At 40.9% G+C, this 15,016-nt stretch overlaps 1 protein-coding gene across 2 annotated transcripts in view; it reads left to right on the top strand.

Moving 5' to 3' along the window:
• Positions 1–15,016, top strand: part of PTPRR (protein tyrosine phosphatase receptor type R) — a 149,614-nt gene that overhangs the window by 70,786 nt on the left and 63,812 nt on the right. For both annotated transcript variants that reach the window (XM_061368004.1, XM_061368005.1), the window contains 2 exons: positions 5,495–5,608; positions 8,847–9,002. In XM_061368004.1, the coding sequence (XP_061223988.1) occupies positions 5,495–5,608; positions 8,847–9,002 (270 nt within the window). The remainder of the gene's footprint in view (positions 1–5,494; positions 5,609–8,846; positions 9,003–15,016) is intronic.

Genomic DNA, 15,016 nt, shown 5'->3' on the forward strand with positions numbered 1-15,016 from the left:
TAAATTGGAGTGATTATTTTTCTTGCCATTTTTAGAGTAGACTTTATTTGGTTTTAGCACAAAAATAGAACTTATTATGCAATGGCTCTTAAATATATAAAGTTCCTAGTACGTATAATTTGCTGATTTACTTTTAATCTTTGTTCGTAAGAGTATTGTGAAGACTTTACTTTAACCTTCCTCTTTCTTGCAATAAGCAAGAAAAATATCTTCCAGTATACTCAGGTTAGCTGGAGGTTTGAGAAAACACCTGTGGTGGTTGGGCCAGGTGGAGTTCAGAGGGCAATAACCAGTGTTTGGAAAAGGAATGGTATATTTGAGGGTCATTGCAGAAAGGATATCAGTGATGATAAGGAAAAGACAAGAAAGGGAGACATCTCTGAATGCTTCTTGAGAAGCAGAATTTGACTAACAAATTATAATTTATTGTAACATCCTAAAGATATTATTTCAGAAACCGTCTTATACATTCATCCCTTTCATGTTGTGGGGTTTTTTTTTTTCCCTTTTTTTCTTTAACATAAAAATCTTTTATCAGAAAGTCCCTGTAGGATCTCAGGTGTGAATGAATGGCCTTTGGCATTTTTCCGGGTTGAGTTTCCTTTCCTGGAACTGTGTCTTCCCAAGTTTTCCACTACAAGCAGAAAACTCCTCTTCAAACTGCTGTTCTGCTTGGATCACATAAACCTGGAAACTATCACTGCAGCTGCAATATCCAGGTCCATAGCTGCTCAGGGAAATGGGTCCTCCAGGGTGTTCACCTCAAGGCTCAACAAGTTGCTATTGCCAACAGCAGTAGCAGATTCAAAACTGTGAACTCTCGTGGGAGCAGGTTGCAATCCATGATAAACACTGCAGATGAGCAAAGGGTAAATTATTAGTGCTGTCTAACTGGGATGCTTCAGCCCTTTCTGTTCCAAAGCAAAAGGAGCAGCTAGAGGAACATGGTATGTACATAACTTGTATATCTATGCTAATGCTTTGTTTTATTTATACCTATGGATTTACTTTGCAGGGGTTAATTTCACGTTTCATCACAGGTGGTGTTAGAATTCATAATGATTTTGTCTGTGTAATTATAACCTGTAAATGGCTGGACAGGTTTCCATTCTAGGAGTGATTCTCTTAATGGTAGTTTATATTATTTGTCTAATGTATAGGCATTGTTGCATTTGTAATTCATCCTTTATAAGTTTTCTATGCTAATCTCTTACCTTTATGGACTACAGCCAACACAGTATTTAAGCATGCCATTAGCATGGCACAATAATATTAAATCTTAAAATTTTATTAATGTTTTAGAAGTTTTCTACTGACAGGAATCATTAGGGCTGTATTTTTTTTTCTTTTTTATTTTTTTTAGTAACTTTTCTCAACAAAAATTGTCATAGTTAAGAATTCGCAAAGGCAATTTTGTACAAGACCCTCAGGTCAGACTTAAATTACAGTCACCTTTGGGAGTGCACATCCCAGAGTTGAGAATATAATGCCCCTAAGTGTTGCCTTCATCCCAGATCTTAATGGTGTCAGCATGATAAAATTCTTGTAATTGAGAAGACTCATTACCTTTTAGTGCTGAGTAGGCATAAATTAGTATGGAAGTTGTCAGAAGGAACTTGGGAAAAGGATATAATTTTGCTCCGTTCCTTTCATTTTCCGTAAGCACCCAGAGTTGGCCACATGATAATGAACTTGATGCATCTCTAACCTGGTCTACTCCTGCTTTATGCTTTTATGAATCCAATACAAACAAGGGGTTTGTAGAGAGCACAGAGCACATTTGTGGTGTGCTGCTCACTCTAAAGCAGACGCTCTTGGGGTACCATCAAGCATTTTTATACATTATCTTTCATTGATTGAGTTAGAAATCCCATTCCTAAAGTGACAGAATCTGGACTGCTACCTTTTCTCTTATAGGAAGAGGCAAATGCACTCTCTTGCGCTGCCTCATGTAGAAAAATGTGGCCTATGTTACTTCATTTTTACTGTAATTGCCAAATTCCTAAGTTTCACACTAACACCAGCACCTAAGAAGTAGATCCCTTCAATTGGCAGCAAGGCAAGGTTCTTGTAAAAAATCTGACCTTTTTCTTCCTCAGATACTTCCTGGGTTTTGGTTTTCTTTTGTGAATAGTCACAAAAAAATCTTTAATGCTACACAAGAAGCACTTTGAGATGAGGCTTAAGGACAGATTTCTTCCCACTTAGGAGGTCTCCTAAAAGGGTCTTGAAATCTCCAGCTGCAATGCCACGTGAGCTTTCACAGGAGGCTAAGTCCAGACCAACAGAGCAACTCCTGTGGTCTTCAGGCTTCACCTGGAACCACCAAGGACAAGATAGTTGTTACAGACGCAAACACACTGTGCAGCCTTTTATGACTATTTGTTATGGGACACGGTGGGCAAAATTCAGACTTAGTAGAAGAAAATGTGGCTTTCTTCAAGGTTTATTCACGCATTTTATTGTGCCTGCATATGATGAACCGTGATCCCAGCATACTAAATCTGTAAGAATTTATTGCCTCCTTATAGGCTCTTAAAGATCTTCCTTTTCGTCTGAAGCTAGGTATTTTTCTGGCTGTTTCATTTCTGTGTCTTTATCAGTGAGCTCTTAACACACTATTTAACAACATCTCCATTAATGTGAACTGCTCCCTGGCTCGAGTATGTTTAAGTGAATGTATTTTGATTTTATGTCTGCTAATTTTGCTCAGTAACAACAGTTAGTATTACCGCCATAACTCAGGGTCATTGACTAAGACAAGCAGTTTCACATTCTTCATACCATCCTGATGGATCTCTAGGGATGCTAATGGCAGCCTTCCTACATTAGCAACAACTCCCTTTCTCATTTACCCAGGATCCTCAGAGCAGGCTGTCAAATTTCAGTGTAGTGACAGCTTCAAACCAGTTGTCTGATGCATTGCTCAGGCATGTTGTGGCTGGAGCAAGCCAGTCTGGGAACAGAAAAGATGGTGCTCAGATCTGTTAGATCTACATGTGTCCCCTCTCAAGACATTTTTGTGTTTCAGTAGAAAAGATGAGTCAGTTTTGTAACCAGCCAGGTTGTCTGTCTAGGTCAAGAAGCAAAGAGAACAGGATTTTTCGTTTTGAAAATGCCAGGGTAGGAAGGGTAATCTAAAATAAAGAATCCTGTAATACTTTGAATTAAACCTCAGCTGTGTTGTAAGAGCAGGTCTCAGCTGATGTGTCAAGACCTGACAATTCCAAAAAAATGAGAAAATGGGAAAAACATTAAAACCAGTACCGAAAGAAAAATCAGATTGGCAGTGGAAAAAAGAAAGCAAATCTTTTATGGGTTCACATCATAACTTATAAACCATTACTGATAAAGAACAAGAGTCAAACTGTGTGATGCTGCTTTTCTTTGAGAAAAAAAAGTTGCCTTCCTTTCTAGACCATAGCCATATTCCCAGTGTGATCTGACCCATGGGTATTTAATTCACTTTATGCAGTTATGGTTAGGAAAGAATTCTTGCTTGGATCCTCAAAGCAGCAAGGTGGCCTATGGCTCTAAATAGGAAGCTTAAAATAATCTTTCTCAGCTCATGTCAACTGGCTGAATCAGAACTTACTGACTTCCTAAGTCAGAAATTGCCAGAAACGTTGGAAGCCTTCTGGGACCATCTGACATACTCCTCTTCCCTCTCTTCTTCACTACATATTGTCTGGAAAGGAGATACGGATGCGAAGGAAGGGACGCCAAAGTACCACATGGAAGTACTAGCCACCAATACATAAAGTACATAAAGACCCCACACCTGGTCTTTTTAGAAAGAGAAGATTTGAATCTAAATAATTTCCTGGGTAAAATTCCACCGATTTCACAGGAAGGATTTGAACTTGAGAAAACATTTAAGTTTCACTGTGATGTTAACACAGGGAAAGAAGATGCTTCAGTCTCTGCTGAAAATTATCATAAAACCAGAAAATCATAAGATGGTTTGGGTTGGAAGGGACCAACCCCCTGCCATGGACAAGGACACCTTCACTGTTGAGCAGGTTGCTCAAAGCCCCATCTAACCTTGCCTTGAACACTGCCAGGGATGGGGCAGCCACAGCTTCTCTGGGCACCCTGTGCCAGTGTCTCACCACCCTCACAGTGAATAATTTCTTCCAAAAATCCAATCTAAATCTCTCCTCTGTCAGTTTAAAGCCATTCCCTCTTGTCCTATCACTACATGCTCTTGTAAAAAGTCCTTCTCCAGCTTCTTTATTTGGCCCGCTGCAGGCACTGGAAGCTTCTCTAAGGTCTCCCTGGAGCCTTCTCTTCTCCAACCTGAACAACCCCAACTATCTCAGCTTGTCATCATAGGAGAGGGATTGAAGCCCTTTGATCATCTTCATGACTGTCCTCTGGACTTGCTTGAGCAGGACTATGTCCTTGTTTTGGGGCTCCAGAGGTAAATGTAGTACTCCAGGTGGGGTCTCACAACAATGGAACAGATAGGCAGGATCACCTCCTTCGACCTGCTGGTCACACTCCTTTTGATGCAGCCCAGGATACGGTTGGCTTTCTGGGCTGCAAGCGCACACTGAAGTGGGCTCATGTTCATTTTCTCATCGATCAGCACCCCCAAGTCCTTCTCCGCAGGGCTGCTCTGAATCTCTTCTCTGCCCAGCCTGTAGCTGTGACTGGGATTGCTCCCACCCAGGTGTAGGACCTTGCACTTGGCATGGTTAAACTTCATGAGGTTGGCATCAGCCCACCTCACAAGCGTGTCAAGGTCCCTCTGGATGGCATTCCTTCCCTCCAGCGTATCAACCGAACCACACAGCTTGGTGTCATCGGCAAACTTGCTGAGGGTGCACTCAATCCCACTGTCACCAGCAATAGTGTTAAATAGTGCTGGTCTGAATACTGACCCCTGGGGAACACCACTCAGCATTATAGTCTTCTCTGACTCACATGAGGAAGTTTTAGGAAATTCAAGCATGTAGAATCATAGAATTATAGAATAATTAGGGTTGGAAAGGACCTTAAGATCATTGAGTTCCAGAATGTTTCTTTTTTTGATCTCAGAAACCGCTAATCAAAATTAAAATCCTGTAATTTCACCATGTCTGACTCATTCTTCACCTGCAGGGAGAAATGCTAAGATAATATTCAAAGCAAATCTTCATTGTGTAAACCCAACATCTCGTTCTTTAAAGGTGAACTGATGTCTAATGCTTGACTTTTTAATGTAGCAATTTTTAATGTAATAATTGTGTTCACTTGAACACTATGTCTTGCCCAAGGAATTTAGCCAAAAACTCTTCTGAGTGTAGTTGAGGAAAGGTGGTACTTTGCTAACAAGAAGCATTTAAGATGCTTAAATTTTCCTTTGGACTTGTTCCTTACTTCAGTGCAATACACTGCACGGATTATCATTCTCGGAAAAAAACAATTAACAAAGAGTTGGAGAGATCAGTCATCTTGAGAACTGAGTGTGCTGAGCAAGGATTTCATTTGAACTGGTTTTATTTTTCAGACACTGCAAATGGATGTAAACAAGCTGAATATCACATTGCTTCGGATATTTCGCCAAGGAGTGGCAGCAGCACTAGGACTGTTACCTCAGCAAGTTCATATCAACAGACTCATTGTAAGTACCAAAGGGCTATGTACAGTAAAATATATCAGGTTACTTTGAATTCTTTTAAATTTATTTTCCTGTCACTATGGGAAAGTGTAATAGGATAGAATGGAAAAATACTTTTTTTAAATGTTTTAACTGCACTACAGAAAAATTGATCTCCATTACAAAAGGAGCTAAATTTTCTTTTGAAAGGAAAGCATTCTCAGTTGCAATCCGGAAAAAAATTAAATCAGATAAACTTCTTTTGTGTCATGCTCATAAGCAGATTGCTTATCCCTTAGTTTTCATTCCAGTGCAGTTCATCATCACATTCACTGAGAAACGTTTATCATGGGGCTTTTTCTCTCAAAGGTGGAATATTGCTCAAAAAAGTACATATGATTCCGGCTTTCAAAGGCATCTTCACTATATATCCTCAGATTTTCCATTAATAAATTCATTGTGCCCTCACAGTGTTAATATTCACGTTCTTAAATAAAGCTGTAACAATACATGCTCAAAAATTATCTTGTAGACTGTGGTATCATATTTGCAAAAGATGAAAAATTTGCTTCTAGCAAGAATGACTTTTGAAAGCAATTCCCATTGTGTGGTTTTCTGTTAAGAGCATGGATTCTTAACACTGTTGTTTTTTTATGACAGTTTTGCCATGAATCATAAAAAACCCCAACATTGTGTGTGTATTGCATTCAATTCACATTGCAGAGGGAAGAAGGGTTAGTTTAGTTTATTCTGCATGCAGGTTGAATATTAGGGAAGAAAACTGACAGCTTCAGCGTAAAAGTATTTCCTGCCTCGATACCTTGATAGGATTTTATACATCAAAAAGGATTATAAAATTGCTTCAAATAATATCTCTGTGAGAAAGGATCACACAAGAAATACAGCGGAAAAGATCAATAGGAATGCAATGCAGCTGTTTTCATGTTTGCGAGGGACATCACTCACTTGTGACAAGTGATGCAAAATCTCTTTTGTCCCTTCCATTAACCAGAGTGAAAGGTTGAAAGACATATTCACAGAAAAGCACAAATGAGAAATGTTCCAGAGTTTGGGATGTTTATTTCAACACACAAAGTCACTTTCTTACTATACTCTGTGGAAGTTATGTAACTAAGCAGAAGAAAAATGCCGTTTATTTTCCTACTGGCTCCATAGATTTTCTCCTCTAATTTGTGATTTAAGGGAAAAGGTAATGTCATTTTGCACCTACATGTAGTTTAGAATACAATAAATACCATTAATTAATTTGTCTTAACATCTGTAAAGTCTGCTATGAATTAATACTTTAGTGATATAAGAAAGAAAGGAAACTTTTGCCCTCTTTGCTCTAAAAATCACAGTCAAAATTCACAAGGATGAAAAATATCTTAGGAGACATTATTCCCACTCTGCATCCAGCATGAGACAGTTCCTCTCATGCAGAGGGCTGGCTAGCAAAATTCATCTTGCCTTACTTCAGCCTGATTGAAGCTACTCAACTAGGCTCCCTGTAAAAACAGTATAGAGAAGGGTAACTGCTAAGAAAGGCATTGAGATCCTGATTATTTTAGAGTGGATTAAATCATTCCCTGGAGGTGCCAGTCTCTTTCCACTGACTTTTGAGGTAGTTCAGATGACTGAAGTGAGGTTAGATGATTCCATCCCAAGTGAGCAGCTCTCAAGAGTGGTGAGGAACCTAGCAGCCAAGATGCGGTTGGGCACAAGGAGAGCAGAGGGCCTGCTAGCCTCTAATGTATAACACAGTGTGCCAGAAAATATTCACTGGGCATTTCCAGTGTCTCCTTAACCTTTCCAGTAAATCCTCCTCCCATAAAGGCCTTTTAATGAGCAGAGGAACTCCTAAAAAGAGGAGGCACAAAACACCAAGGGTGTTGGGGCCCCACCAAGCCTTGCCGTGTGCCTGCCAACTACACCCAGAACCAGCCACCTACCCACATCAGAGACTAAGTAGGACTGCAGCCTCAAATCAGCTCCTTCAGCTGACAAAAGTCTCTGTCCTGAACTGATGGTCCAGACCTGCAGGTCTGTTTTCCCTTCTTATAACCTTGCTGATCTGTGTAGTCCCACCAGTAGCTGAAGTCCTTACCAATCTTATCAAGCAGATGGGCCAGCAGCACATGAGAGCACAGAGGGCAGATTTAGGGTAAACATATCTGAAAGTGTTCCTTTTCGTGCGAATCTACTCTGAATGCAAAGCAAGGTATTCTAAAAATAGCAAAAGATGTCTTTTTCTTCACTTCAGAAAATATAATGAGGCACATTCAAGGTGAAGGGAAGGAGGTGGGGAAATCATGATTATCCTAGTTTGAACTGATCTCTCCCATCCCATAATAATGAATAGCAAATAACCAGACTGGTTCTTGCCTGTGCAGGCAGCAATGGAGGTACCTCCATGCTTACCTTGCATGTGTGGAATCCCCAAGGTCTGGACTCCACAGCCAAAGCGAATTTGGCCATAGCCCTGGGAAACCCAGGTTCCAACACACTCTTTTGGACATCAGCACTGTCTGGACCACTGGTCTCAGGTGTTTTTCTAGGCTATCATGACCAGAAGAACCTACTGGCAGTCTCTGCTTTTGCTCCCTTGCGACAGCACCCCTTGGGCTACCAGGACTGCATCAAAGGCACCTGGGCAGGAATTAATAGAGTGGAGAGTAGGAATTCTCAGCTTACCTATTAAATGTAAACACTATTTTTTTGGTCCTTTCATCTTGTTGTGCTTTTTTAACGAGTTGCACTGCAGTCAATTAAAAGGACTTTATTCTTCATTGTGCTATATGTCTGCAATGTTTTGGCATGGGATTAGAAAGCAGTGCCAGAATACCACACTATTATATTAAGCATTCCTGTTTAAAGATGACCTTCTAAAATAAGGTTGCATTTCAGCTCAGATCAGACAACTGTCTGCTAAAGCCCCTGCTGGCGCTTTGCCCTGGACCCCATCCTTCCCTCATCATGTTACATTGACCTGTCTCATTTAATGGTACTAGACTTAGGAAGAGGGTATCTTGGCAATAGTGAATGGGACAAAGCGCATGTGCCCACGTATGGTATTTGCATCTTCTTGCACAGTCAACTGGGATTTAAGGAGTCAAGGAACAGATATACTCTCATCACAGAGCAGGTTGCAGTCTTTATATTCTTACTTTTGTTTAAAGAATTATAGATACAATCTATAGACAGCAGAGACTATCTAATCTCAGACCCTTCTTACGATTCTGTATTGTTTTTGTTTTCTCAGGGAAAGAAGAACTGTGTGGAACTGTTTGTATCCCCACTGAATAGAAAGCCAGGTATTTCTGAGGCTCTCCCATCTGAAGAAGTGCTGCGTTCCCTTAATATCAACATTTTGCATCAGAGTTTATCCCAGTTTGGAATAACAGAGGTCTCCCCTGAGGTTGGTTTTCAATTTTCTAGTTGATTAGGCAACAACAGATTAAGCAGTTATTACATCGCTGGTAGTTTTCAGTTTGAGTTTCTTAAGCATGAGGGAGAAACTGTGTAAGCTAAGATGGCATTACTGCTGATATCACATACATGGCCACATCACATTGCGTTTTCTTTAGTATCTTAGAAGCACCTACCTTATAAAGACCTGCAGTATCCAGTGCAAGGTATAATAGCTTCAGATATGTTATCAGGAATCAGTATTTTCCATGAAAGCTCCCATTTTGACAGAGAAGATGTCTATGTCCAAAACAGTGGAAAAAAGGAGGGGTTCTGATGAGCTGTATTTCTCCCTATGGGTAAAGACGGAAGTCTTTGGGTTTTTTTTACATCCAAACCTGTGCTTGAGCCATTGCTGAGTTAGTACTGGCTGTTATGTTCACTTATATATATACTGATTAGAAATCCTTTTGCTTATTTTAAGTATTCTAATTTTGTTTAAGAATCTGGAAGATGGTTTTGATGCAAAAAAAAAAAACAAACCATAAAACTAAAGCCAGTTTAATGCAATTTTAGATGCCCTATTACAGCAGCCTGCCACTATGAAAATGAGTGGATTCTCAGGCTTTAGCTGTTCTAATACAAAATGAAGCCAAGCAGCACTGTCCAGAAGTCAAATCAGGTCTTTAAATTGCGTATCAGTGACCTGGGCTAATCTTCCTTTAGGTCAGAATTTCCTTTGATACTGAACCACATGACTCTGACGGTTGTGATAGATGCAGTTATCTGTTCCAAGTACTTCAGTTACAAATAACACTTCAGGTAGGCATAGGACAAGAACATACATGAATAATAGATGAATGGAGAAATGTAATCAAGCTATGAAGAGATGTTGGAAAAAAAAAAACAGTGCTGAACAGATCTCATCTGGAGTTAGATATATTTCAGTAAGTTGGAGTGCTTAGGTATTTGAATTTTCTGTCTGGAAAAAAAAAGTGCAGAGAACCAGCTGGAATTACTTAGAAAGGGATTATTAGAATGGAAGTTGTGCAGACTCTAATTTCTTCTAATATGAGAAACCAGAGATTATTTCAATATTTCAGTTCTAGCAGATAATACAGCTAGAAAATCATGCAGCTTTTCACTAATAGTTATTCCTTTTGTATTTCAATAAATTGTTTACATGTTTAAGACTTCACAGAAAACAGCTACTAAAATGCAATATATAATCTTTACTTGCTTGGCTACTTACAGGTAATTTACCCTTCTCTCAGCTTGCTCTAAGAACAAATCATTCCAAACAAAGTAACAGCAAAGAAAATCAAAACAGGCAAACCTTTGAAGGAAGGTATAGTTACACAAAGCTTTAGATATCTTTGACACATTATTTTACACATTGTGTGGTTGTGTATTCAATCCTAATTAAATAATGAGCTAATAAATTGTGCACTCTTCCACCAGAGTCTGAATGCTTCACAACCAGTATCGTATGTGCACTATCAGTGTATCTGCGCAGAAAGGAAACATTATCCACATCTTTCTAGGTGGGTGGCTGACACAGAGGTGTTAGGGCTGGAATTTGTCTTCTTTTTTAGCTGCCTATTTCAGTACGAGCTGCCGACGGCTTGAAAGTGTACTAGTTCTCTCTACAGTAAAAAGGAAGAGTTACATTTGTCAGGCAGTTCATCTTATCTCTGAGATACCTCTCCTGAGGTTGCTTGGTTGATTCTTTCTAACAAGGCTTTGCTTAAACTAGATCACCCAGCTTTAGAGGGTTAATGATGGGGGAGATTACCCTCTCCTAAGAAACTTTACCAAAATTATATGGAAAAACCCAATTGTAAAACTGAAGCTCTCTGCTTAAATTCTCAGCCCATGTGATGCCATAAACAGCAAAAGTCTCGGTGGATGTAGGTGACTGGAACTGCATTTCCATTCAGTCCAGTAATAATTTGCCAGTTCGAATCTGCTGATGCATTAAACATATTGATGTATTTCTAATTAAATTGCCTTTCTCAAAATTCATATCCTAGTTTCTTAATCTGCAATAGCTGAAGGAGCAGGTTCCCTATATGCCTTTGCTGTGGGAACCACTAGAGTCCTTTGCTGCCTGGTGCAGAATAGGACATGTACTGGTGGGAATGTGAAAAGATTAATATAATGGAGTCATTGCCATTTCAGGAATCCAGGGCAATGGCAATACCTTTCATATGTCCTCTCTCTTCCAATGGCCTATTGTAGCATTTGCTTTTTTATTATGGTCTTAAGTTTGTGTCTGAAGTTGGGTTTAGGGTTGTATTCTGCTTCACGGTGTGTGTCAGGGCCAGGACCAGACTTCCCCAGAACAAACTACCGAATCGGTGCTTTTTTGTGGGATCACATTCATGACTTAGGCAGTCCATGGTATTGTAGTGTGGGAATCACGACTTCCTAATGGCTTTCACGGAATCCCAGAATCCCAAGGGTTGGAAGGGACCTCAAAACCTCATCTAGTCCAACCCCCCTGCAAGAGCAGGGTAACCTAGAGTACATCACACAGGAACTTGTCCAGGCGGGCCTTGAATAGTAGGAGACTCCACAACCCCCCTGGACAACCTGTTCCAGTGCTCTGTCACTCTCACAGTAAAGAAGTTTCTCCTGATGTTCACATGGAACCTCCTATGCTCCAGCTTACACCCATTGCCCCTTACCCTATCACTGGACATCACTGAAAAAAACCTAGCTCCATCATCCTCACACTCACCCTTTACATATTTGTAAACATTGATGAGGTCGCCCTTCAGTCTCCTCCAAACTATAGAGACCCAGCTCCCTCAGCCCCTCCTCGTAAGGGAGATGTTCCACTCCCATAATAATCTTAGTTGCCCTGCGCTGGACTCTTTCAAGCAATTCCCTGTCCTTCTTGAACTGAGGGGCCCAGAACTGGACACAATATTCCAGATGCGGCCTCGCCAAGGCAGAATAGAGGGGGAGGAGAACCTCTCTTGACCTACTAACACCCTTTCTAATACACCCTAGGATGCCATTGGCCTTCTTGGCCACAAGGGCACATTGCTAGCTCATGGTCATCCTCCTATCCACCAGGACTCCCAGATCCCTTTCCCCTTCACTACTTTCCAGCAAGTCAACCACCAACCTGTACTGGTACATGGGGTTGTTCTTCCCCAGATGCAAGACTCTACACTTGCCCTTGTTGAATTTCATCAAGTTTCTCCCCGCCCAGCTCTCCAGCCTGTCCAGGTCTTGCTGAATGGCATCACAGCCTTCTGGTGTGTCAGCCACTCCTCCCAGTTTAGTATCATCAGCAAACTTGCTGAGGGTACACTCAGTTCCTTCATCCAGGTCGTTGATGAAAATATTAAACAGCACTGGTCTCAGCACCAACTGCTACTGGATTTCAGAACTTAGTAGAGTAGAAGAGAACTTCAAGTGGTTTTGAATGACAAAAATAGCTGAAGTTACAGTAAGTAAAAGAAGGGTTACTTTCTTTTGAGAGATAACTGCCAGCTGGAAGATACGGCACTGAAGGGGAAATTTCCAGAAATCATGCCAAAATTATGCAATCTGAAAATGTGCTGTTACAGCCTCCTTGCACAAAGCTTCAGTTGGTTGCCTTTGAAGTGTGTGATATTAACTTCTTAGGGAAGAAATCAAAGGAAGCAGTCATGCACTTAAAGCATACAGAAACCGTAAGTCATTGTAAGGACAACTGATCAAAACCAATAGCTTAGAAATTACAACAGCCTAGACCGAGAGGGGCCCCTGGGAGCAAAGCAGAGCACAAGGACGTGCTCCTGCCATCAGGCAAGGCAGATGTAACATCACATCTGCACAGGTGCACACAGAACAGGTCAGGAGCCCTGGAGGCCTCCCAGATTTGACATGAAATCACAACACTGAATTGCACATGCATGTAAGGTACAGTCTCTGGGGAGGCTTTGTCATGGGACACACCATGTGGCTCTTGTCCACTGTCCTGGGAGGACGCTGGATCAGTGTCTGTGAGGTCATGCACGTTCCTGCATGTTTTCACTGTGGGTAGAAGTGATTTCTTGGCAGATTTTCCTAACCTGCCTTAGATAGCGTAGTTAACATAGCAGAAAAAAAACCCAAAGTGAAGTTCAGGTCAGATATAAGGAAGAAATTCTTTACTGTGAGGGTGGTGAGGCACTGGAGCAGGTTGCCCAAAGTGGTAAATGCTTCATCTCTGACACAGTTCAAGGACAGGTTGGACAAAGCATTGGTTGACATCTGGTGTGAGGTGTCCCTCCCCATGGCAGGGGGTTGGAACTGGATGATCTTAAGGTCCTTTCCAACCCTAGCCATTCTATGATTTTATTAGTCTATGATTTTAAGTTGTATCCCCAGCTAGCTGTAAGCTTTTCCCTGAGCTCAGAACAACAGCTTGCCATCCTTTCATTAGTGTTTTATCCCAAGGAACTAATCAGGGTTAACTGACCAAATCTGTAAATTCACGTATTTTCCAGTGCAGACTTGCCTTTCTTGGCAGCTCCTGCTACCTTGGCAGGATCTTTCAGTCATAGATTTTACAATGACTACTTACTTCCATTTTAATGTCTTAATAGGTATATATGTGTGTATATATATATATATAAAAATTTTTCTATACACATTTGTTCCAGTTCAGACCAAAGCACATAACAGTGTAGGCACTCTTTCATAAGATTAGCAATAGTGTGGGATTGTTAAGAATACATTGACTCTTCCCCACCTTGAATTATACCAAATTTAAACTCTTTAAATTAACCTGGCTAATTCTACCTGAATGACTCACCTGATTGCAGAGACTCCTTAGGGAATGGCATCAAACACTTGATGATGAAGCTCTTGAGGATGTGCATGATGATGGGCCTTCCTCCCTGAAGCCAAGATTACTCTGGTACCTGATGGTGCCTGAGCTACTGGAACTCCCCTGCCATCCCACCTGCTCTGGTATTCCCCTGCCTTTATCAGGGCTTTTTGCTGCTTAATCTATCTTCCTGCCCTGTGATGGAGTGGTACATTCCCACTCCTCAAAATCCATCAGAAAATCTTAGTGGATTTTCAGGCACGAAGAGGTTCCCAGCTGAGTGAGGGAAGTGTGGAGTAACATCAGTCAGTTGAGCCGCAGAAAGTCCATCTTCATGTGGGAGGCTTATTGCTCATGGTCATGGACAGGAATCCTCTTAATGGGGTAATGGCTTTAAACTGAAAGATGGTAGATTTAGATTAGATACTAGGGAAAAATTCTTCACTATGAAGGTGGTGAGGCACTGGAACAAGTTGCCCAGTGAAGTTGTGGCTTCCCTATGCCTGGCTTCCTCATCCCTTCCTTCCCCCTGGACAGGGCTTGGAGCAACCTGGTCTAGTGGAAAGTGTCCCTGCCCATGGCAGGGGGGCTGGAACTAGAAGGTCTTTAAGGTCCCTTCCAACCCAAACCATTTATGGTTCTATGATTAGCCCATCCTGCAAGCTTGTTTCCTGAGTGCTAACAATCTGTAGTGGCTGTGGCAGCTGCCATGCCTCTTATCAGTTTTCCCAAGCTAAGGAACAAAGTTCTGAATGAGCAGCACTGACGTTTCAGAAAGCAATTCCTTATCATGGTAGTGAAATGACTCATTTACTGGAGGTCAAAGCTTCTTCTGTCATTAGGGAGCAGCTTAAGCAATGATACTGCTGTCCTGCTGTTAGATCCGGGGGAGAGACTTCCTTGCTTAGGTGAAGGTTCTACTACTAAAGTGTTTCAAAATGGTGTGTCAGATAAGTTTAAGTTGTAGCATACATTTCTTTGGACTTTATTTTTAGAAAGACAAATCATGGAATCTGAACATACAGATGTCATAGAGATCAGTTCTCTCAGTATTAACTCAGTGATCCGCACGAAGTCTGTTATAAAATATTTTAAGTTTTGTGAAACTAGTGAATTAGCTTTAATTTTAGTGCCTCATTTTGTCATTGAGTGGAAAAATCATGTTCGTTCTTCATTTAGTTTTTAGTGTATTTGTCCTTTCAGTGGAGAGGTAC

This window comes from Neopsephotus bourkii, unplaced genomic scaffold (assembly GCF_033783945.1).
Source record: "Neopsephotus bourkii isolate Nb327-2 ecotype Australia unplaced genomic scaffold, CSIRO-AGI_Nbou_v1 NB_1423, whole genome shotgun sequence".
Taxonomy (NCBI): Eukaryota; Metazoa; Chordata; class Aves; order Psittaciformes; family Psittacidae; genus Neopsephotus; species Neopsephotus bourkii.